Source organism: Nipponia nippon, unplaced genomic scaffold (genome assembly GCF_047370975.1).
Source record: "Nipponia nippon isolate SJK-2023a ecotype South Korea unplaced genomic scaffold, ASM4737097v1 scaffold_25, whole genome shotgun sequence".
In the NCBI taxonomy this organism is placed as follows: Eukaryota; Metazoa; Chordata; class Aves; order Pelecaniformes; family Threskiornithidae; genus Nipponia; species Nipponia nippon.
In genome coordinates, this window is record NW_028262342.1 from 7,531,974 (window position 1) to 7,552,761 (window position 20,788).

The following is a 20,788-nucleotide window of genomic DNA, read 5'->3' on the forward strand; positions in this document are numbered from 1 at the left end:
GCCCTTCATCACGGCATGTCCTCGGTCCTTGCTGCCTGGGCAGCTGTAATTAAGATCTAATGCTCATTTGCTGCTGCCTGGGGGACAAAGCTGGGGCTGGAAGGACAGCCCCGGGTCAGTGTTCAGACTTTTCCATGGCACCACAAAGAGCTCACAGACAGAGGGAGCTGTTTCCGACTGCTCCGGCGCCTGGGGAAATCGCCTGGTTTGACGCAGACGCCCCGTTTCCGTGTCCGCCCTGGCCTCTTGCGGCCCCGAAACGTGGGTGGGCTCCGCGGTGCCTGCACCCAGCAGCTTTGCAGGAGGCTGGTGGGCTCGAAAGACCCAGGCCGAGCTGCTGGGGGGGTCGGGTCTGCACTGGGACCCCTAGGAAGAGGCCTGAGGGGGCTGGGGGAAGGAGGAATGGAGGTGCTGGGCTGTCTGGCCCTGCTCACCGCGGCCTCTGGCAGTGCCACGGGTGACTCACAGGCAGCCGACGTAACCCCCGCCCTGTATGCCAGCTGTTGCCCTGTGTCCTTGAGTCACAGTCCCTAGCCTCGTAGCAGGTTGTCCCCGCGCGTCACTGGCCCGTGAGCCCCTTCACCGTGACGTCCACCCTGGCATATGGCAAGCGGCCAGCAGCACCCCGAGGACACCACCACCAGAAAACCCCAAAAAGCACCCAGCCAGGAGTGATCTTCGGTGACCCCAGCGGCTCCATCCTCTGCCCCAAGGTACCTTCACCCCACTGGAGCCATTCCCACCTGAGGACCCAGGTGGAAACATCATCCCAAAAGTTTCCACGAGGGCTGTGGTGGTCTGGGTCCGGGGTGATCAGGGTGTCAGGTGGTCGGGGTCCAGGGCTGGCATTGAGTGGGTCCCCCCCATGCCCACAGCTCCCTCCTGGCCTCTATTTCTGCTAGCGAGGGGAAGTACGGCGCAGCAGCCAGAGCCGGGGCGGAAAGTGAAGCGGTTTTGTTTCATCACCCGAATCGTTTCATTTGCTTTGCAAAAAGGCCGGTTTCTCACCCCAAAATTCAAAAAAATCCAGCCGAGGTTGCTCTATGCATCCCCTGCTCCAAACCTCCCGGCGCGGCGTGGGGAGGGCAGGGCTGCCACTCGGGGGGGGGGGGGGGACGACGACACACGGGACGACACGCTCAGCCTCCAGCACTGCAAAAACCCAATTGCAGCAACATTTGCAGCAGCAGCACAAAGCCGGAGCCCCCCCGCCCCGCCCCAGCAGGAGCTGGGCTGCTCCCAGCACCGCCTTCCAGCAGCCGGGACGCCTGGGTCCCCCCGGCCGTGGGGGAGGGGAGGAGAAGGGAGTAGAGGGAGGGCCAGCCGGCAGCTGCTTGCGGAGCTGGAGCCCGTTTCCTGCTCGTCCTCGCCCGGCTGCAAGCAGCCCTGAGCCCCTCCCCACCCCCGGGGCTGTGCCTCAGTTTCCCCTTCCGAGAGGCTCTGGAGGTGAGTGGGGGGTGGGGATGGGCAGAGCATCCCTGGGGGGGGTGGGGTGTCAGGGTCCTGCTGTCCCCCACCCCCGTGTCCCCCCGCTCGGATGCGGGCACGGAGGGGACAGCATCCTGCCGGCCAGTCCCCTCGGCCCGCGGAGGGCATCGCTCCGGGCCCCGCCCTGCTGCGCAAGCCGGGGATCGGAGGGGGTGCCAAAACCGAGGGGTGATTTTGGGGTGCTGGGCGGGGCGCTCAGCCCCGCTGTGTCCGTGTCCTGCGTGTCCCCGGGATGCCGAGTGGGGATGCTTGGTGGCGGGGGAGTGCTTTGTCTCTGGTTGCCCCCTCCCCAGAGCCTCTCCCGGGGGGCAGCGGAGTCCCCCCACCCCGTCCTTGCTGCTTTTCCCCTCCAGCCCCTGGGCTCTGCTCCCCCTGGGACAAGGGGAAAAGAGAGCAGCCCCCGCTCCTCCTCCTCGACTCCATTCCCAGTACTAGTGCTCCCAGTGCTGAGTGGGATGGGGTGGGAAGCACTTTGCTAAGCGCTTTTCCCCCATCCCAATCCCTCTGGCCGATGCTCCATGGGCCCCTGGGAGTGAGCGTGAACTGGGGGTTCAGGGCTGTACCCCATCTCAGGGCTGAGGCCAGAGGACATGTTCCCCAGCCCCTGTGCCTGAGGTGGGTGAAGGCCCTGGTACATTTGGGTAATCGAACCTGAGGTTCACCACTGTACCCCAAGACACATCTCTTGCCAACCCCACGGGGACAACTGTGGCTGGGAGCAAAGGAGAAGCAGGAGGAGAAAACAGATGCAGGATGTGAAGCCTGGCCATGCACAGACTTCCTCTCGCACCAAAATTCAGCTCCCTCCGTGGGGCTGGTGCTGGGCAGGGGGGCAAAGCTGAGAAGCCAGAATAGGGGGGGCAGGTTTGCTCCCCCCCGAAGTGTTGTCTCTGCCTGGGGATCCCCCGGCACGTGGTTGGGCTGTGGCTTGTGGATCTCCTGCAAAAGGCAGTGCCAAAATGCCCCAGAGAAGTGTCCACTTCTGCTGCCGGTGGCTGCAGGAGCTGAGGCTGGGACCTGCACCTCAGGGCGGGTATTTCGGCATGTGCTTTCTGGGGAGGGTTATGCACCCTTGAAAGGGAACCCCCTGCACCATGACACCCTGTCCCTGCAGCTGCCAGCCTCTGCCCTTGCTAGTGTTGGTGGCAGGTTTGTCCTGGCTCCTTAGCCCTTCTCCCCGCAGCTCCACACTGTGGGGGTTGTTAAGGTGAGCTCGGCCGGGAGATGCCCATGCACCCACATCCCTAGCTCAAACCAGAAGAGCCGATGGGTTTTTCCCCTCCCTCCAAGGATTAAAACCCAGCCAAATTAGGGTAGGTTTCCATGGGGTCAGCCAAGGCGATCTCCCTGCCTGGTCCCATGCCCAGGGAGGATGGCGCTTGCTAGGGCAGAGGACTGGATGTTTCTCCTGAGCACAATAACACTGGGAAGAGCAGCACCCGCTGCCTTCACCCCTTCCTGACACTGGCCCAGCTCAGTCAGTGGTTGAAAGCAGGATCTTTGGCCAAGCCGTTGGACGGCCACAAGAAATCATCCATCCTGCCTGCTGGCCTTGGGGCCATCCCTGAAGTTGCTGGAAGGACTTTCCTGGGGTCCAGCCCAGGCTCAGCAGCCTGGCCCAGCAGCCCGGCCCAGGGGTCGCCAGCCTAGATCCCAAACGTGGAGCAGTCCATGCTGGGAGCCAGTGCAGCGACAAGGCGAGAGGCTCAGCTGGAAGGGGATCTGCTGCTGCTGGAAATCCTCCCGGCTTTCATTAGCTCCGTATGGAGCTGCGTCCTTTCCCACCCCATTTCCAAGTGCCTGGGAGATACGTGATCTCGCCAGCAGCCCAGCACCCGCAGGGTGGCTCCCCCCTCCATCTCCCAAGTGGCTGCTTCTCTCCGTGCAAGGGCAGGGGGGGAACCCTGACCTGCAAAGTGGGATGGGGTGACCCTGCTCCAGGGATGCTCCACATGTGCCAATCCCGGGTGATGTCCTCATAGGCTGCATGTCTGCAGCCACCCCAACCAGAGCCATCATGAGCTGAGTCAGGGCTGGCTGCAACCCCTCCACCTCCTCCCTTCAGCTCTCAGGAGCAGTTTTAAAGGAAGAAACGCAAAAGGCGTTCACAGGGAGAGCAGAGCCAGAGGCAGCCTGGCCCAGCACCATGCCCCTCTTCACTGGCACTGGCTTTTGTGGACTGAAAGCTGTTTGTTTTCATCAAACCTGCAGGAACTGAGTATCCATGGGGGTTTCTGTCCTTGCTTGCAATTGTCAGGGGGATTCAAGCATGCCAAAGGGGACGCACTGTGCCAGCACGAGCATCATTTCCGTAGGAAACTTGGTGTAACACAAGGCTTGTTGTTCTGCCTCCTCCAAACCTCCCTGCCAAAGTGCTGGGGCTGGAAACCTTTCCTGGGTGGTGTGCTCCCTCCGGCATCGTGTCGGGTGGGAATTGAGGCCTTGAGATGTTTTTTTTTCAGAGCCAGGGGCTGGTGATGCTGGAGTGGATGCTCCCAGCCCAGGCAGCTGCCTCTGCCCCATCACCCTGGGGCTGCTGCATGGTGGCCTTGGCAGGCGCCAGTGCTGTAAGTGAGCTCCCAGGGGAAAACCCATCATGCTCAGGCAGCGCAGGGCACTGGAGCCAGGCCAGCCAGCATGGCTGCCCGGGTAGCCTCCCACGGGAGGAGGGCAGGCAGCTGGCGAGACAGCATGCGTGACCTCTCCAGTGAGGTTTGCAGCACTGCCTCAGTTTCCCCAGGCTTCTCATTCTGTCCCACTGGCAGGGCCAGAGGGCTGGCACTGCTTGGGGGAAGGGCAGAAATCTGTCCCTGGGTCTCATAGCCGTGCCACAAATGCATCGGTCGTGTGTTCTGTCCCCATGCTGCCACTTTGGGGACTGGTGGGTGCCTGCTCCTGCTCTGGCCTGGCTGGATGCTTTATCCTTGTGTCTGCCCAGGAAGGAAGAGGTTAAAATGCTGGGATTTCCTGGCTGTGATGATCAGGAGGGAAAATGACCTGCAGAAGTGTTTTGAATCCTCTGTGGCTCCAGCTGGCCTTGCAAAGTGCCATGCAGGTGTCAGAAGCTGCTGGAGTGAGACCAAACTTGAAACCCAGCTAGAATTTGGGCTTTCCAGCCAAAATTTAAGCCCAGGCTTAAACGCCTCCTTTCCCCCGCCCCACTGAGGGCACCTTAGCTCTGATGCAGCATCCTCCTCCCTCCAGTGTCCTGCTGTGGGGCCGGCTGCTGCCTTTGGGGTACTGCCGCGTGCGCGGCGAGAGGGCAAAGAGCAATAGTTCAAAGGTAGGAGCGCTCCGGTTTCCCGTGCCTTTCCACCAGTTCCTCCTTGGCAGCGCTGCATCTCCACTGGCTGCTTTGCCAGGCTGGGAGAGGCTTTCCCAGCCCCAGGGCTTGGCGACAACGTCTGAAAAAGGCAAAGACAGAGAGTGGCATTGGGACGGTGTGGGGGGACAGTGCCAGGAGCGGGAGGCAGATGCAAGGAGTGCTGGTCCCCTGTGAGATGCCACGGGTGGGGGGGGCTTGGGGTGTCCACGGGGGAATGCGCTGCACCCCTCCTCCCATGGGTTCCCTGGTGCGATGGGGCCATTCGTACAGTGGTTTAGCTTTTTTTGGTTTCCCTACCGGTGTTTCCTCTGTGCTAATCTGCTTCCACCCTGCTCTGCGGGTGGCAGAGGCGGAGGTGGGGGGGAAAGTTGTCCCACTCTGGTTGCAAAAGCCAGGCTGGTGGGATGGGTCCTGCCCCAGGGCTGGGTCTTGCTATTTTTTGGGGCAGCTGTGGTTTGTGCCTGCAGCTGGGACCCTCCTCCCTATCCCTCCCCAGGCGAGGCCAAGGGTGAAGAGGAAGGAAGCAGCTGTCTTTGCTCCAAAACACCTCACTCTGCTCTCAGCTGCTGCAGGTACACGCCGTGTGGAGGAAGCTGCTTGCTGCCACTGCAGCCCTCCCCATCTCCTCCCCTGACGTCACCGTGGCAGGGTGACACCGTGGCTCACTGAGTGCAGCATCCGGGGGAGGCTCCACCAGCCACTGCTGGAAAGGGCCCCTATTTTGGTGGCACCATCACTGAACAACACCCCCGGCTGGGAAGCCTTGCGCCAAGACACCAGGTCTGGTATCAGATGGGTTTGAAGATGGGGATCCAGGAAGGTCCCCCCGATGCTTATCTCTCCCATCCCTTGCCAGGCTGCCAGGTGAAGTGGGATGAGTGTGCCAGCCGACGAGCCGGGCAACCCGGCCCATGCCGTCTTTGAGAGATTCCTGCATGCCGGGGAGTGCCAGGAGGTGCTGGGCTGCTTTGGGGAGCTGTGCCAGCAGCTGGGGCTGCAGGGCAGTGGGCTGCAGCTCTACCATGGCCTCAAGGCTGCCCTCAACTACTGGAGTGCCAAGGCCCTGTGGAGCAAGCTGGATAAGAAAGCCGGGCACAAGGACTATGACCAGGGCACAGCCTGTGCCAGCACCAAGGTACTGGGGACACGGGGCATGGGGTTTGAGTCCTTCCTAGCCCTGAATCCTTGTCCCTGGGGTGAGAGCATCCCTTGGGGCACCCTGGCCCCCACCCCAGGAGGATGCAGGATGTGCCGGGTGGGACGTTGATGGGGTTTAATTGGATAGGGTGTTAATTAGCACTGCTCCCCTCCCCATGGTGTGATGCTATCTCTGTGCCACCCCGCCAGTGGTGTCCTTCCTCCTCCCAGCTGCTCCTCACTGGGGACACCCCATGGAGGGCTGCAAAGGGGCAGAGTGACCTGCCAAGCCCTTTCTGGGGGACAGGAACATGCCGGGGTAGGATGTCCTCCTGGGGCTGGGGGACCCTATTTCTGTTCCCCTGTCCCAGAGCTGATGGCTTTTGTCCCCAGTGCTGGTGCCACATCATCCCCCCAGCCCTGTGCAGGGGCCGGCAGGAGATCAAACCCGAGTCCTGATTTTGAGCCTGTTGCTAGTGAAATCTCCCCGTTCCCAGGCTACAGCAGGCAGGAGACGGGCGCACCTTATCTCACCAAGAGCTTTAATTGCTGCCATTGCCCCGTACGAAGCCAAGGTTCAGGCAGGCACGTACGCGAGGGGCCTCCCACAGGGCCCCCCACTTTGCAGGGAGAAGCAATGCTTGCAGCCCGGGAAAAAGGGGAATAGTGGGGAAGGGCCAGTTCCTGACCCGGGGAAGGGGACAGATGCTGCCTTGGTGGTGCTGAACTCCCTGGGGATTTACCCAAACCCTGGCTCTTGGGGGGGTGTGCCCATCCCCTTCACACCACCCATCCCCTTTGCAGTGCCTGGTGGTGGGGGCCGGCCCCTGCGGGCTGCGGGTGGCCATCGAGCTTGCGTTCCTGGGTGCCCACGTGGTGCTGCTGGAGAAGCGGGACTCCTTCTCCCGCAACAATGTCCTGCACCTCTGGCCTTTCACCATCCACGACCTGCGGGCGCTGGGCGCCAAGAAGTTTTATGGGCGCTTCTGCACTGGCACACTGGACCACATCAGTGAGTTTGGGGGGGGGACCAAGCTCTGCACCGTTGGGGTCCCCTCACTGTGGGGAGCCCAGGGCCTGGGGGGGTGCAGCCCTGAGTGCCCCCTCTCCCCTCCCAGGTATCCGGCAGCTCCAGCTGGTCCTGCTGAAGGTGGCTCTGCTCCTGGGGGTGGAGGTGCACATCAACGTGCAGTTCAAGGGCCTCATCCCCCCCGCAGGCCAGGCAAGCGGCCAGGGTAAGGTATTGCTGTGGGGTGGGTGGCTTCCCTGGGGACAAGGACAGGGCTGCAGGTGGCTGCTCTGAGCCACCCTGTCCCTCTGCTAGCCTGGGGCATGCCTTTTTGGGGGGAGATGAGATGCAACCCTCTCCCCTCCCAGAGCAGGTCCCAGCTGAGACCCAGCATGGTCGTGACTGTCCCTCTCCCCACAGGTGGCTGGCGGGCTGTGCTGCAGCCTGGCTCCTCTCCCCTCAGCCACTATGAGTTCGACGTCCTCATCTCAGCTGGTGGCGGCAAATTTGTCCCTGAAGGTGACAGCAGCAGGTCCCTGCACCTCTGGGCCTGGTATGGGGTGGCTGGGTAGGGGCTCATGCCTCTGTCTGCCTGCAGGGTTCAAGCGGAAGGAGACACGGGGGAAGCTGGCTATCGGCATCACCACCAACTTCATCAACCGCCACAGCCGGGCTGAGGTGGAGGTGGCTGAGATCAGTGGTGTGGCCCGAATCTACAACCAGAAGTTCTTCCAAAACCTCTACAACAAAACGGGTCGGTGGTCCTGGCCCCAGTGTGGAGAGTGCCCAGGGGGTCCCTGTCCCCCCTGGTGCAACTGGAGGCTCAGCCCTGGGGTGTCCCCTGCGTGGTGGGATGCATGTCCCCACATGGTGCCGCATTGCAGGGGACATTTGGCAGCTGAGCCCAGTGCGGGGGCTCCCCATGGCCCTAGCTCTGCCCTGTGGCTCAGCTCAGTCCCTTCCCCATCACCAGGCATTGACCTGGAAAACATCGTCTACTACAAGGACGACACTCACTATTTCGTCATGACAGCCAAGAAGCAGAGCCTGCTCAAGAAGGGGGTTATCCTCCAGGTAAGGAGGGCAGGATCTGGCCCCAGGATCCCATAGTGATGGGTGGCTGAAAGCCCTGGAGGGTGGGATGCAAATCATGGGTGCTCGTTTGACTGTGCACCCCTGGGATGGTGGGGGCTTCAGCAACTGTTGCCTGTGCCAGTGTCCTGTGCTGGGGGAAAATCTTTTGGGAGGCTCACAGCCCCAAGCCCAGTGGCATGGCTTCACCACAGAGCTGGCTGCACTACCTCCCACATCCCGGCCAGCTTCACCCCCTCCCCACAGGACAAAGCAGACATTGAGAGCCTCCTGTCCCCGGAGAATGTGAACCAGGATGCCCTCCTCAGCTATGCCAAAGAAGCTGCCAACTTCTCCACTAACTACCGCCTGCCTGAGCTGGAGTTTGCCCTCAATCACCGGGACCTGCCGGACGTCGACATGTTTGACTTCACCTGCATGACGCGCTCGGAGAACGCAGCGCTGGTGCGGGAGCACAACGGGGCCCGTCTGCTCCTCGGGCTGGTGGGCGACTGCTTGGTGGAGGTGAGGGTCCCCATTGCAGCACCACTGTGTGCCTCAGTTTCCCCTCTCCCTGCGAGATGCGTTGGTCGCAATATATTCCCCCTCCCTGAGCACTTCTCGTCCTGACTGCCTGGTGCACACCATCCCTGGGGGCAGGTTCCCCAAGTCCCAGTAGCAGGTGGGGTTATCCTCTTCCCCAGCCCCACCAGAGATCTGGGGGTGTTCAGGGTGGAGGAGGAGCGCAGCTCCTCCCCAGATGCATCTACAGTGGTAGCAGCGTCAGCTCAGCTGTGGGGCCGGGGTGGAGACGGCCGCCCATCCACTCCCTGCGCGTCCCGCCGCCACTCCCCGCTTTCATCCCCAGCCAAGCCTGGCAGCTCCCTGCCTCCTCCCAGCTGCCCTGACCGGCCACACGTCTCCAGCCCCATCTCTCTGCATTTCCCTTTGCAGCCCTTCTGGCCACTGGGCACCGGTGTGGCCAGGGGCTTCCTCGCTGCCTTTGACGCAGCATGGATGGTGCGGCGGTGGGCAGCCAGGACCCCCCCACTGGAGGTGCTGGCCGAGAGGTGAGTGTCCCCATCCCACTGGGCTAGTCCTGGACCGGGCAAGGATGGTGGCACTGAGCCCAGCCCTGTCCCTTGCACCCAGGGAGAGCATCTACCAGCACCTCTCACAGACCTCCCCGGACAACACCAACAAGAACATCAGCCAGTACAGCATTGACCCAACCACGCGCTACCCCAACATCAACCTGCAGGCCATCAAAGCCAGCCAGGTACCTGGCCCAGGTCCTGCCACGGGGCAGCCATCCAGCCCAGCCTCCCCGGCGGTCAGGGTGACATTGATTTTCGTGGTCCCCTGTGCCCAAAGGGTGCGAGGCTGAAGCTGTTGGTCCCTGGGACATTTAATGAATTTGCTATTGCAGATGCGGGTGGTTCCAGGGAGGTGTGGGGATGTCCCCCTTGCCAGGGTCAGCTCCCTGCGCTGGCTCTGTGCAGGTGGTGACCTGCCACTGGTGTGTCCCCATCGGTAGGTCCGGGACCTCTACCTCGTGGGCATGGTGGAGGTGGACCACAAGAGGAAGAGCGACAACCGGCTCAGCACTGGTAGGAACAGCCAGTCCTGCCCTGACCCCACCAGCGCCAGGACCTCCCGTTTCTCCCAGCAGCCCGTGGCAGAGCAGCTCCTGCCCTGATTTTCCTCCCCGCTCCTCCCAGCAGTGGCTGCATTTCCATCCCAGTGGCACCACTGGTTTCCGTTCCCTCTGCCCACAGCTGGAGACACAGCCCCCCAGCTGCCTTCTGCAAGGGGAGGCTGTACCCCTTCTTGACGGTTGGACTCGATGATCTTAAGGGTCTTTTTCCAACCTTGACGATTCTATGATTCTTGCCCGCACTGATGCTGAGACATGAAATATTGACGGATGCTTTATCAGCCCATTTATTGAGCCTTGGGGGCTGGTTGCATGACGGGGGGGGGGGTGTCTCATGTCACTCCCATTGGGACCCCTTCCCTTCTAAAGCACTGATGCTGGGAGGGGGGGAGCGGGCTGGGGGGGGTCGTCCCCTGCCTCTTTGGGATGGGGACATGTGTGCTGCCTCCCCAGCGATCTCCGGAGACACCTACGAAGAGCTGCTGAGCTGGTGCCAGGCCAGCACAGCCGGGTACCGCGGTGTGGAGGTGACCAACTTCACCACCTCCTGGAGCAGCGGCTTGGCCCTCTGTGCCCTCGTCCACCACTTCCGCCCCGACCTGGTGTGAGTGCCTGGGACCCCCTCTGGGACCCCCACCCTGCAGAGCCCACCCTGATGGTACCCATGTCTCCCCACAGGGACTTTGACTCTGTGGACCCTCAGGATCCCATCCGGACCCACCAGATGATTCTGGACATGGCAGAGCAGGAGCTGGGCATCCAGCCCGTCCTCTCCAGTGCTGAGATGGCCACCATGGCAGACCCCAGCCGCCTGGGGCTCATCACCTACCTCAGCCAGTTTTATGAAGCTTTCAGGACCTCTCCAGGTGTGAGATTATGGGGGGGGGGAGGGTCATCCCACCCCCGAGCCCCACCGGGGCTGGTTGGGTGCCCCCCCTTGTAGGGTGAGTCCCACCAGTGTGGCCATGTCCCCTCTGTGCAGAGGTGGAGGAGGTCAGCAAGAATCCACTCTCTCCCCGGGGCACGCGAGGGGCTATCCTCTTCCTCAGCAAGCTGCAGAAGAGCCGTAATGTGACACACAAGCGTGCCCAGGTGAGGGCCCCCCACCCAGACCCTCGTGACACCCCAGAACGATGCTCCCCCCCCTATCCTAGCCACTCCCTTTGCATTTGCAGGACAGTGCCCAGAAGGATGCTGAGGCCAAGAGGAGCCGCAGGGACACTGAGGTAGGTCTGCCCCAGGTGCCTCAAGGGATGCTCTGCCGGGGTGCAGCCATCCCAGAGAGAGAGCAGGGGACTGATCCTTCCCTTGGGTTGCTCGTAGCTGGATGCGGGGCTGGATGGAGACACTCTGGATGGTGCCCATGAGCCGCCGCAAACTGCCACGATGGACCCAGGGCAGGTCAGTCCTCATGTCACTCCCCAGGTGGGGGGGGGTTGAGCTCCTGGCGAGTGGGTGCTTGGGGGGCACCGGCAGCTGGTGGGGCCAAGCTAAGGGCTGGGATTGGGGCTGCGCAAGCAAACGCCCACAGGCTCCCGGCTCCTCCCCGCCTGTTTTCTGACCCAACTGGTTTTCTGGAGCCAAGACCTGCCGCTCCCTCGCCGGTGCCAGCAACCCCATCCTGAACACCCAGACGCACCTCTGCAAGAGGGGCAAAGCCCCCCCCCCCCAAACCCTCTGTGCTGCCAGCAAAGCCCTGGGTCAGGGTGGGTGTCAGCACCCCAGTGCCACCCCAGCCTGTCCTCTCCCCCTGCAGCCACCAGCCCGCGGGGAGAGCAGTGACGCCTGCTACTTCTGTGGCCACCGTGTCTACATCCTGGAGCGAGCCAGCGCCGAGGGACACTTCTTCCACCGCAGCTGCTTCCAGTGCTGGCAGTGTGGGGCCACCCTGCGCCTGGGTGACTACACCTTTGACGAGGAGGACGGTGAGGCGGGTATTGGGGAGAGGGGATGCTCAAGGAAAGGATTCTCCACCTTGCAGGTTGTCACATGGGTTTGGGCCCCTCCAGGTCATTTTTACTGCTCACTTCACTACCCCAATCCACCCAGCATGGACCTGCCCCAGGACAAGCCCCCAGCACTGCCCGATGGGGTAAGTCACTGTAAATCCCCATAGATGATGAGGGAAAGGCAGAAGATGGAGGGGGTTGCTCGGGCATGGCCCCATGCTGCATCACCCCTCTGCCACTGGCTCTGCCCTAGGATGCCGCTGCCACCCACCTGTCCTCAGATGCTGGGAGCCTGTGTGTGTCCCCCAGGGAGGGGGTATCCAGTCCCCTGCAGCCCCCACCAGCAGCCCCATGGCCGGGGGGAGAGCCTGGGGCAGCGGAGGATGCTGCAGATGCTGGTGACATGGAGGAGCAGGAGCTGCCGGCACAGCCCAGGGGGGATGCAAGGGAGGAGGAGGGTCCTGGACCGGAGCCCCAAGGGATGGCAGAGGAGGGTGAGGAGAGCAGGGGCAGGAGGAGGATCGTCCTCACGCCCCTGGAGAAGCTCAATCTGTCCACGCTGAACTTCACCAGCGAAGCAGAGCCTGAGCCGCCACCAAAGCCAGCTCGTCTGCGGCTCCAAGCAGCACCCAAGGCCCTCCCTGCCCTGTGGCAGGGACAAGGTGCCTGGGAGGAGGAGCAAATGGCCATGGAGGAAGGTAGGTGGCTGCAAGTTGGAGTCTCCAGCCAAGCAGGGCTGTGGGTCCCTCTGATACCCTGCCATGCCCCATGTCTTGCTCTTGAGGCACTGGCCCAAAATGGCTCTTTTCTTGGGGCAGCTTTGGAGGAGAGTTACAGTGAGGAAGAGGAGGAGAAAGAGGAAGGCGCAGACTTTGGCATCATGGCAGAGTTGGTGAGTGTTTTCTCTGAGCAGTGGTGGCCCCACTAGCCTGGGTGGTGGCTGGGGCTCTTGCTGGTGTCTCCTCTCCTGGAGGCACTGGGCCCAACTCTGCTGTGGCTGCTGAGGCAGGAAGTGCGCGGCACAGTGACTGACCCTCCTGCCTGTGCCACCATCCCTTTGCAGTGCCTGGACCTTGGAGAAGAAGAGAAATACCCCACCTGGAAGCGCACACTGACCCGCCGGGCCAGGGAAGCCCAGATGAAGCGGTTCTGCAAAGCCCAGGTAGACCCACAGGGGAGAGCCAGGTCCCCAGCCTGGCACTGTCCCCCATCCCCTCCATCCCGCTGCTGGTGGCCATGTTGCTGGTCCACGGACGAGTGCTGCCCTTCCCTTGCAGGCCATCCAGAGGCGACTGGAGGAGATCGAGGTGACATTCCGGGAGCTGGAGCAGCAGGGCATCAAACTGGAGAAGTTACTCCGAGATGAGGACGGTAAGACCAGGGTGGACAGGGCACTGTGATCCCCATGTCTAGCAGGTCTGTGCCCTGCTCATGCCCCCTCCACCGCCTTGCAGGCACCCCAGCCGACCAGAAGACGCAGTGGATGAACCAGCTGCTCTACCTGGTCCAGAAGAAGAACAGCCTGATGTCCGAGGAGTCAGACCTCATGATTGCGTAAGGCTTAGGGGGATGCTCCCCAAGCGGTGTGGGGCCTCAGCTCACCCCAGCCCCCCCAAGCCCAGCACCCAGCACCCTCCTTCCCTCCCCGCAGGGTGCAGGAGCTGAAGCTGGAGGAGCAGCAGTGGCAGCTCGACCAGAAGCTCCGGTGCTACATGAACAGGGAGGGTGAGTGCTGGCACACGTCAGTGGGGGTCCCTGTGCATGGTGGGGGGAGCAGGGCCTGGCCTGTGGCCCACTCAGACCTGCTCCAGCCCCCTGCTTTTACAGAATCCCTGAAGACACCGGAGGATCGCGTGGCCGAGCAGGAGATCCTGGTGCAGCTGCTGGAGGTAGTGAACAAGCGCAATGTCCTCATCCACATCCAGGAGGAGAAGCGGCTCAGCGAGCTGCGGGCCTGATCCATGTGGCCCCAGGACCCACTGGTTCCTCCCTGGGGGGGACAAGTGGTGTGTCCCCCCTGGCTGAGCATCACCCTGAGCTGCTTCTGAAGGTGGTAATGTCTGAGCTGCCCGCAGGCAGCTGCTGTGGTGAATCCAGGTCCCCGCTTGCCAAAGCCTGCCATGGAGGGGCTGGGCCCCCGGTGGATGCCAGTGTGGGGAGACACCAAGGAGCACTCCATCTTTGGGGTGCAGAGAGGGCGTCCCCATGCTTGGCTGGATTGCCTTTGCCTTGTGCTTGCTTGAAAACAAGATTTGCAGGGGGCTACGAAACACAGGGGCTGTGGTGGCTCTGCCCAGGGTTTGCTGCAGGAGGAAGAAACCCCACAGAGAAGTGGGGTCTCGCCCGGCACAGGAGGCCCCACAGCTGTCACTGCTTTGAGGGGACGCTGCCCAGAGGCTTGGCCAGGGCATTGAAAGCGTTTTGTCCGGCAGAGCCCCTCATGCTGGAGCTGCGCTGCTGGCTGCCTCAGGACAGGCTCCTGGCGGGAGAGGTGGCTCATTGCTCCCCAGCCAGCCCCATGCCCCTGGCACCGAAGGGCTTCACTCCTGGTAACGAGGATGTGACTGTGGCCACCACAGGCAAGTCACAGTGGAGATGCCAAATGTGGAGGGGCAGCATCAGGAGTAGCCCCTGGAAGCCATCCGAGGACGTCCTTCCCTGCTGGGGACATCCATCATAACCCAGGACATCCATCCCAGCCTGGGAGATCTATCCCAGCCAGGAACACCTGGCTGTATGAGTGGGGTCAGCAACAGACAGACCGGGCTGATCCCACCGCTCTGCATCACTGCTTTTGGGTGCCACTTCCACGCTGTCCCCAGCCGCTGCAGGAAACCAGGGTCAGGAACCTCCCTGCGAGGCCCCACGGCTGGGGAAGGGGCTTTTTGTCCAGCAGCTCCCCAAGAGGATTGTGCCCAGGGCTGGCACTGTGTGACACTGAGGACAAGGGATGCCAGTGGCCGTGACCTCATTGCCCCTTTGGGGTTTCTCCTGCTTGGCAATGCTGAACTGGCCTTTGCGCAGACGTCTCTGACTTTTCCAGAGACCCCAGTTGTTGCAGGGTGGCCTCCACGGCCAAATGGTGCTTATGGCAGCCCCAGCCATATCGGGCATGGGGGTCCTGGGTACAGGCTCCTCCATTAGTGATACCCCCCTGGCGCTCAGCCCTCCTCCTGCTGCTTCCTTCAGCACCTCCCAACACCCTCCTATCTGCCTTTCATTTGTACCGAACCCTACCATCCTGCTGCAACCCCCCCCCACTTTGAATAAAGCCTCCCCAACTCGATGCCAAGGGCTAAAACACCACCTTTATTTTCTATCCGAGTCAAAGTTGATTGCCAGAGCCGTCGCCAGCTTTCACCAGGAGCCCCTGAGGCTGCCCCAGCCAAGGGGAGGCTGAGCCTCTCAAGCCTCCTGGCCATTCCAGTGGGTCCCTCTGGATAGAAAGGATGTATTAAAAAAAACACCAATTAAAACCCGCCTCCATCGTGGTTCGCATGGAGACGAACGTGACAAATCTGCTCCAAAAATCTTAATTTCACCCAGTGAGGCAGCTGTCGAACCTGCGCTACCAAGGTGGCCACAGCACTGCTCACCTAAAACCGGAAATCAACTAGAAAAAAGGGACTGAAAGGGGCCAGGATGGGGCAGGGGGACATTGTGGGACACCCACGGCCCTGGGTCAGCCATCGCTGGGATGCTCCTGCAGCGCCCGCAGTGCCATCCGCATCTGCTCCTCAGTGCCCTGCAGCATCTTCACCTCGATGGTGTGGAAAAGGTGGAGGCCAGTGGCAAGGAGGAGGACGCCGATGGCGAGGAATGCCAGCAGGGAGAAGGAGAGTGTGGGGAAGGGCTGCCCGGCTGCCAGCCCCGCCAGCACGCCCAGTGCGGCCACTGCCTGCAGCAGCAGCAGCAGCAGGGCTAGCACAGCCATCCTGCCCGTGGAGTAGCGCTGCTGCTGCGCTGCCCGCAGCCCCACACTCACCTCTGTCCGTGCCTCCGTCACCACATCCGCCAGCATTGGCTCTGCAGGGGACAGAGGCAGCTCAGTGGGGTGGCACCTGTCCTGCACCCCTTTTTCTTCCCATCCCCACCACTCTTCCCTGTCCATGCACCCTTCCACAAGCAGCACCCCAAGGAATGCCCTAAGCAAGGGGAAACATCCCCAAACATTCCATCTTCGTCCAACTCCATCAGTCCATCCACCAGCCCCCCCAGCACATGGAGGACCCCGGCAGTGTCCCCCCGCCTTACCAGCTGTGCCAAGGTTGGCACCCACAGCCTGTCCCTGCCTTCGGATGTGCAGCGTTGCCATCACTGCTTCGTGGTCCGAGAAGGGGATGTCCATGCCCGGGGCTGTCCCCGTGGTGGTCTTCAGCACTTCGCACTTCACCACGAAGCTGGAGACAGCCTGGGCAAGGGGATGGGGATGGGGGGGGTCACACTGGTGCCTCCCCTCCCTTCCACCCGCAGCCCGTGGCTGAGGGCCCCCCGTTACCTTGTAGAGGATGTAGTCAATGCGGATGCCCAGCGGGAAGGGCAGCAGCTCTGTCTTGACAGTGAAGCAGTTGTTGGGGATGAGGGTGCAGCCACCTTCACAGCCCTGAGAGCAAGAGCCTGGGTGGGTGGGGGGCTCTTGGTGTGCCCTGGGACCCCGCTCACCCCCTGCCGCTCACCTCAAAGTGCATGGCCTCGGTGAAGGCATCCTGCAGCCCCGTCCAGCTGCGCAGCAGCCGGATGCCCACGTCTTCGGGGTGCATGTTCAGGTCCCCTCCCAGCAGCACCACATCGGCTGCCTTTGAGGTGTGTCTGTGGGGACAGGGATGGCTAACCCCCTTCCCCGCCCTGCCCCGTGCTGGACTGGGATTACTGGGACCCCCACAGTGCTCTCCAGCCATACTCCTGGCTGGGACTGGTACAACTGGGAGCTCTCTGCAGTGCAAGCCCCAGGGGCAGGGGAGACCGCACATCCCCTGGGGACGCACAGCAGGGGGACCCCATGGGCCACCCTGCAGCTGCTCACCGGATGAACTGCGCTAGCTCCCAGGCCTGCACCAGGCGGTGGGACAGATAGGCGTCCTTCTCCCGGCAGTACTCGGCATGCAGCTGGCAAGAGCAGGGGGGCAAAGTGGTCGTGACCCCCATGCCAGCACCTGCCCCAAGCCAGGGCTCCCTGCAAACCCACCCAGCCCTTCTAGACGGTCCCTTTGGGGTCTGGCTGACCCCTCTGTCTGCATCCTACCCCTCTGGGGACAGCCTGGGATGCTCACCCACTGCACAGTCAGGTTGTGGGTCACTGTGCCCTGCCCCCCAAGCAATATTTCATTAATTGGTGCATGGTCCCAGGATAGATGGTGCAGGGCAGTGGTTAAAGCAATGGGACAGCAAAGGAGGGGTACGGCCACTCATCCCCCTCCTTCCCCATCGTCCCCCCCATGCTGGGTCCACCCCTCAGGTGCTCACATGGGTGACGTAGATGTTGAAGACAATCCCGGAGATCTTAATGATGACAAGGCCAACGGACTTGCCACAGAACCAGTCCCCATGCTGGAGCTGCCGGAGGGGAAGGGGAGCAGGTTGGGGCCGGTGAGGCTCCGTGGGACCGGGCACTGTGGCGCCATGTGCCCCCCACCCCACTCACCATGTAGGGGTACCCGTTCAGTGAGTACTGGTAGAGGAGGGTGTCCAGGATGGGGAATCTGGAGAAGACGCAAAGGCCGCTGCCAATCACCCCACTGCGAGAGGAGAAAAGCACAGTGAGGAAGTGTGGTCCCCCCCCACCCGGAGCCCAGGCGGCTCCCCGGATGCCTGGGTCCCAGCTTCCTTCCATGAGCATCCCACTCTCCAGGCATGGGGTCTCCCACAGTGACACAGGTGACCTACAGCACCCGCACTGGTCTCTCCATGTGGCAAATACCGAGGATGCGGCACAGCCCTGCCACCGTCCCATGGATGGAGGCATGGAGGGGGCTGGCCTGGCCCCTCTCACCTGCGGAAGTAATGGGAGAATGGGTAGCAGCCTCCCAGCTTTGCCTTCAGGTCGTGGTAGTCCCGCTCGCTCCACACCTGGAGAACAGCAGGACGGGCTGAGAATGGGCACGCTCATCTCAGAGGCTGAGAACAGGCGCACCCATCTCACAGCTCACAGTCTGAGAATGGGCACATTCAGCTCATGGGCTGCCCTCACCTCCTGGAGAAGCACCAGGTCGAAGCCCTCCTGGCGCAGCATGTCCCCAATGAGCCGGACGCGTTCCTGATACCGTTTGCTCAGGTAGCGGATGGCCCTGACGGAAAGCAGTGGTGGTCACAGCCTGGGGGGGGAACGGGGTGATGGGGGCTGTCAGGGCATGCCAGGACCCGGTATTGGTATGGGCAGGATGCAGACTGGGGGAGATGGAAGGGGGAAAGGGCCAGGCGGGGACATGGGGACAAGCGGGAGGTGCAAGGAGGCTGTCTGGGGACAGCTTTTCCTGCTTGCAAAACTGAGGCAGCTGGTTGGGGTGCGAATAGGGGGCCTTTTTTGAGGGAGCAGGCAGGGAGGGGACGAGGGGCACGGCTCAGCCGAGCACCTTATGACCCTTTGGGGCTGGGAGAGTGGTGTGACCCCAAAAAGAAGGGGATGTGAAAGTGACGCCAAGGTGGGATGCCTCTCCTGGTGCAGGTGTCCCCGTCCCCACCTGTGCAGCATGGTGTGGCCCCAGCAAACTTTGGACTCACCAGCAATTGAGGTCGAAGACGCGGAGCCGCAGGGTGGGATCTCCCTCCATCACTCGCCGGGGGGCTGGAGGGCAACGCCGGGTTGAAGGGGGTCCTGCGGGCAGTGGGTTGGGCTGACAGCCCTGGGGAGCTGGCGCAGGGCGGAAGGCAGAGCCAGGGAGCCAGGCTGCCACAGCAGAGGCAAAGGTTGGGAGGGAGGAGTGCTTGGGGTGCTCCAGCATAGCCCATGCTGTCCCCTCCTCTCCTGCCTGCGAGGCCCATCCCAAACCCCAACTTGTCCCCAGACAGGGACCCATGTGCCCAAACCACACAGGTGACTGCTCCATCCCACGGATGGGGACACCAGTGGGCCAGGGATGGGGTACAGGGCTCAAACCCTTTGTCTGTTAGCGAGCTGTGTTCCTGGATGGACTTTAACACTGGCTACAAGGCACAGGCGTGGGACACCCCACCACCCACCTCCCCTCTTGGGAAGCCCACGGATGCTTTTGAAGAACCCCAAACCCCGCAGGACCCAGCAGCTCCTGGAGCAGCCCGAGCGCTGTTTGCCAGGCGGCTCTGCCAGCCCCGCTTCTCCCCCGCCTCTCTCCAGGGAAGGCTGTCCATTTTAGAAGGGCAAAAGAGCAAACCCCGGGCTCCGGGAGGCGACGGCTGGATGCCGGGGACAGGGAGCCGGGCACAGGCAGCCGGGCTCTGCCTGCCCCGGCGGGATTACCGAGCGGCTCATCTCGGCCCTGCGCCGTGCTAATGCCGGCGTCTCCTACCGGGGCGGAATTCCGCCCCCCCCGGGTCGCTCCCCTCAGCCCCGCCGCTGGCAGCGCTTCCCCCCCCCTCCCCAGATACCCGCGGTACCGGGCGGGCGGCGGGGAGCGCAGCGGAGCCGGGACGGGAGCGCGGAGCAACCGGCGGAGCCGGAACGGGAGCAACAGGCGGAGCCGGGCGGAGAGCGCGGAGCAACAGGCGGAGCCGGGACGGGAGCGCGGAGCAACCGGCGGAGCCGGGACAGGAGCAACAGGCGGAGTAGAGCGGGGAGCGCGGCGGGGCGCGGAGCGGGGGAGAGGGGCCGGGGCGCGGAGCGGAGCGGGACCGGACCTGGAGCGGGCCGGGCGCGGCGCGGAGCCGCGGGACTACGCGTCCCAGCAGGCAGCGCAGCGGAGTGGAAGGGGAAGGGAGAGGCACGGGGCCGGAGCGGGCTGGGCCGGCCCAGGAGGCGGTGCGCGGTGGCAGGGGTGTGTGCAGGGTTCTGCCCTGCTCTGCACCTTTCCAAAGTAGCCCCAGCAGCTTCTTTCTATACAGACCCCCTCCCTCCATCTCCTTGGAGGCCTGTGGGATCCTCCCTGACATCCCACTCCTCCCCGGACATCCTCTCCCATTGCCTCCCGAGTCCCAAGTCCCCTTAGGAGCACCCCTGAGCCCCCGTGGGCATTGCCCCCTCTCTGCTCCCACTGCTTCACCTGTCCTGGAGGGAGCAGGTCCTGTCCGAGAGCCCAGGCTGGGAAAGGCAGCAGCTGCCCAATATTGGGGCCAGCTCTCCTTCTTCACAGCCCAGCATTGCATACATGTCCCACAGCCTGTTCCCAGAGCAGCAGTGTCTTCAGCAAGGGCTGGTACTCACGGGATGGCAGCGAGCCTGACTGTGCTGTCAGGGACTCTTTTTGGATCCTGCCTGTGTGTTTTGTTGTCTTTCCCAGCCTATGAGCCAGGCTGGATTAGCCCCACAGTAAGCCTGGTTAGAAATAAGTCTCTTGGATGCCTTAATGCCATGCAGGACCCCCAGCCCACGGTGCAGAGCAGGGGAGGGGGTGGCAGCAGGAGGAGCAGGGCTGCAGGTCCCCCCACTTCCTTTGGGGACACTGTCCTGGGTCCAGAGGGACAGCAGCAGGACAGCAGCAAGACAGCTGTTTGCTGAGCTGGAGCGTGTTTAGCAGCAGCAAGAGGATTTGTGTATCAGTGCTAAAGCAACTGAGTCGAGAGGTGTTTGGGATGTGCAAAGCCATTAGCCTTATTGGCATCAGGGTTCAGCCAGGGCACCAGGTTCTGCCTTCGGGGCGATGGTAATGGGCACGCAAATGCAATGGTTCAGCTTGCAGAAAGGGGAAAAGTGCTGGAAATGCGGTTGGTGTTAAAAGATGTCATCTGGGTCCCCTTGTTCTGGGATGGGGTGGGTTGCATTGAATAGCCAAGGCACTGTGAGCAAAGCTTTGATGGGTATTTCTTACTGGTAGGACAGACTCATCCCTCCATCACCTGATGCTAGCATGGGCAAGGATGTGACCCCCTAAAATATGTCCGCCTGAACCCAGCAATGCTGCAGGGAAGTGTTTGCCATGGGGTAGGCTAACTCAGCAGTCGCTTTTCCCAGGCAAACCTACCACCAGTGATGCAAACCACAGCACAATACTGCTGGACGTGGCATCCGAAAGCCTGGAGCTGGG

The 20,788-nt window shown here is 62.5% G+C and overlaps 2 protein-coding genes across 12 annotated transcripts; one reads left to right on the plus strand and one right to left on the minus strand.

Moving 5' to 3' along the window:
* Positions 1-287: 287 nt before the first annotated feature.
* On the plus strand, positions 288-14,922 carry MICAL1 (microtubule associated monooxygenase, calponin and LIM domain containing 1). Of its 5 annotated transcripts, none has more exons than XM_087762176.1 (26): positions 288-713; positions 5,310-5,593; positions 5,670-5,948; positions 6,755-6,962; positions 7,069-7,185; positions 7,380-7,478; positions 7,558-7,713; positions 7,933-8,033; positions 8,298-8,555; positions 8,985-9,100; positions 9,183-9,309; positions 9,568-9,640; positions 10,141-10,291; positions 10,366-10,553; positions 10,670-10,779; positions 10,863-10,913; positions 11,011-11,088; positions 11,444-11,612; positions 11,697-11,779; positions 11,890-12,334; positions 12,455-12,528; positions 12,700-12,798; positions 12,914-13,007; positions 13,091-13,190; positions 13,288-13,361; positions 13,464-14,922. In XM_087762176.1, the coding sequence occupies exons 3-26, from the start codon at positions 5,688-5,690 to the stop codon at positions 13,592-13,594; spliced, it is 3,363 nt and encodes a 1,120-aa protein (XP_087618302.1). In that variant the 5' UTR covers positions 288-713; positions 5,310-5,593; positions 5,670-5,687; the 3' UTR covers positions 13,595-14,922. The 5 variants fall into 5 exon arrangements, with proteins under 5 accessions (XP_087618302.1, XP_087618304.1, XP_087618305.1 ...); XM_087762178.1 differs by having other exon boundaries at positions 5,377-5,593; XM_087762175.1 differs by lacking the exon at positions 288-713 and adding an exon at positions 1,205-1,446.
* A 2-nt stretch (positions 14,923-14,924) lies between these two features.
* Positions 14,925-19,523, minus strand: SMPD2 (sphingomyelin phosphodiesterase 2). 7 transcript variants are annotated; one of them, XM_087762185.1, is made up of 12 exons: positions 19,206-19,417; positions 18,354-18,519; positions 17,824-17,920; positions 17,626-17,702; positions 17,278-17,371; positions 17,100-17,189; positions 16,660-16,742; positions 16,313-16,445; positions 16,135-16,239; positions 15,891-16,047; positions 15,622-15,662; positions 14,925-15,072 (listed from the first exon to the last, which is right to left on the minus strand). In XM_087762185.1, exons 2-12 carry the CDS (start codon positions 18,401-18,403, stop codon positions 14,962-14,964), a joined length of 1,038 nt encoding a protein of 345 aa, XP_087618311.1. In that variant the 5' UTR covers positions 18,404-18,519; positions 19,206-19,417; the 3' UTR covers positions 14,925-14,961. The 7 variants fall into 7 exon arrangements, with proteins under 7 accessions (XP_087618311.1, XP_087618313.1, XP_087618312.1 ...); XM_087762187.1 differs by having other exon boundaries at positions 14,925-15,390; positions 19,206-19,416; XM_087762186.1 differs by having other exon boundaries at positions 14,925-15,396; positions 19,206-19,416.
* Positions 19,524-20,788: the final 1,265 nt, after the last annotated feature.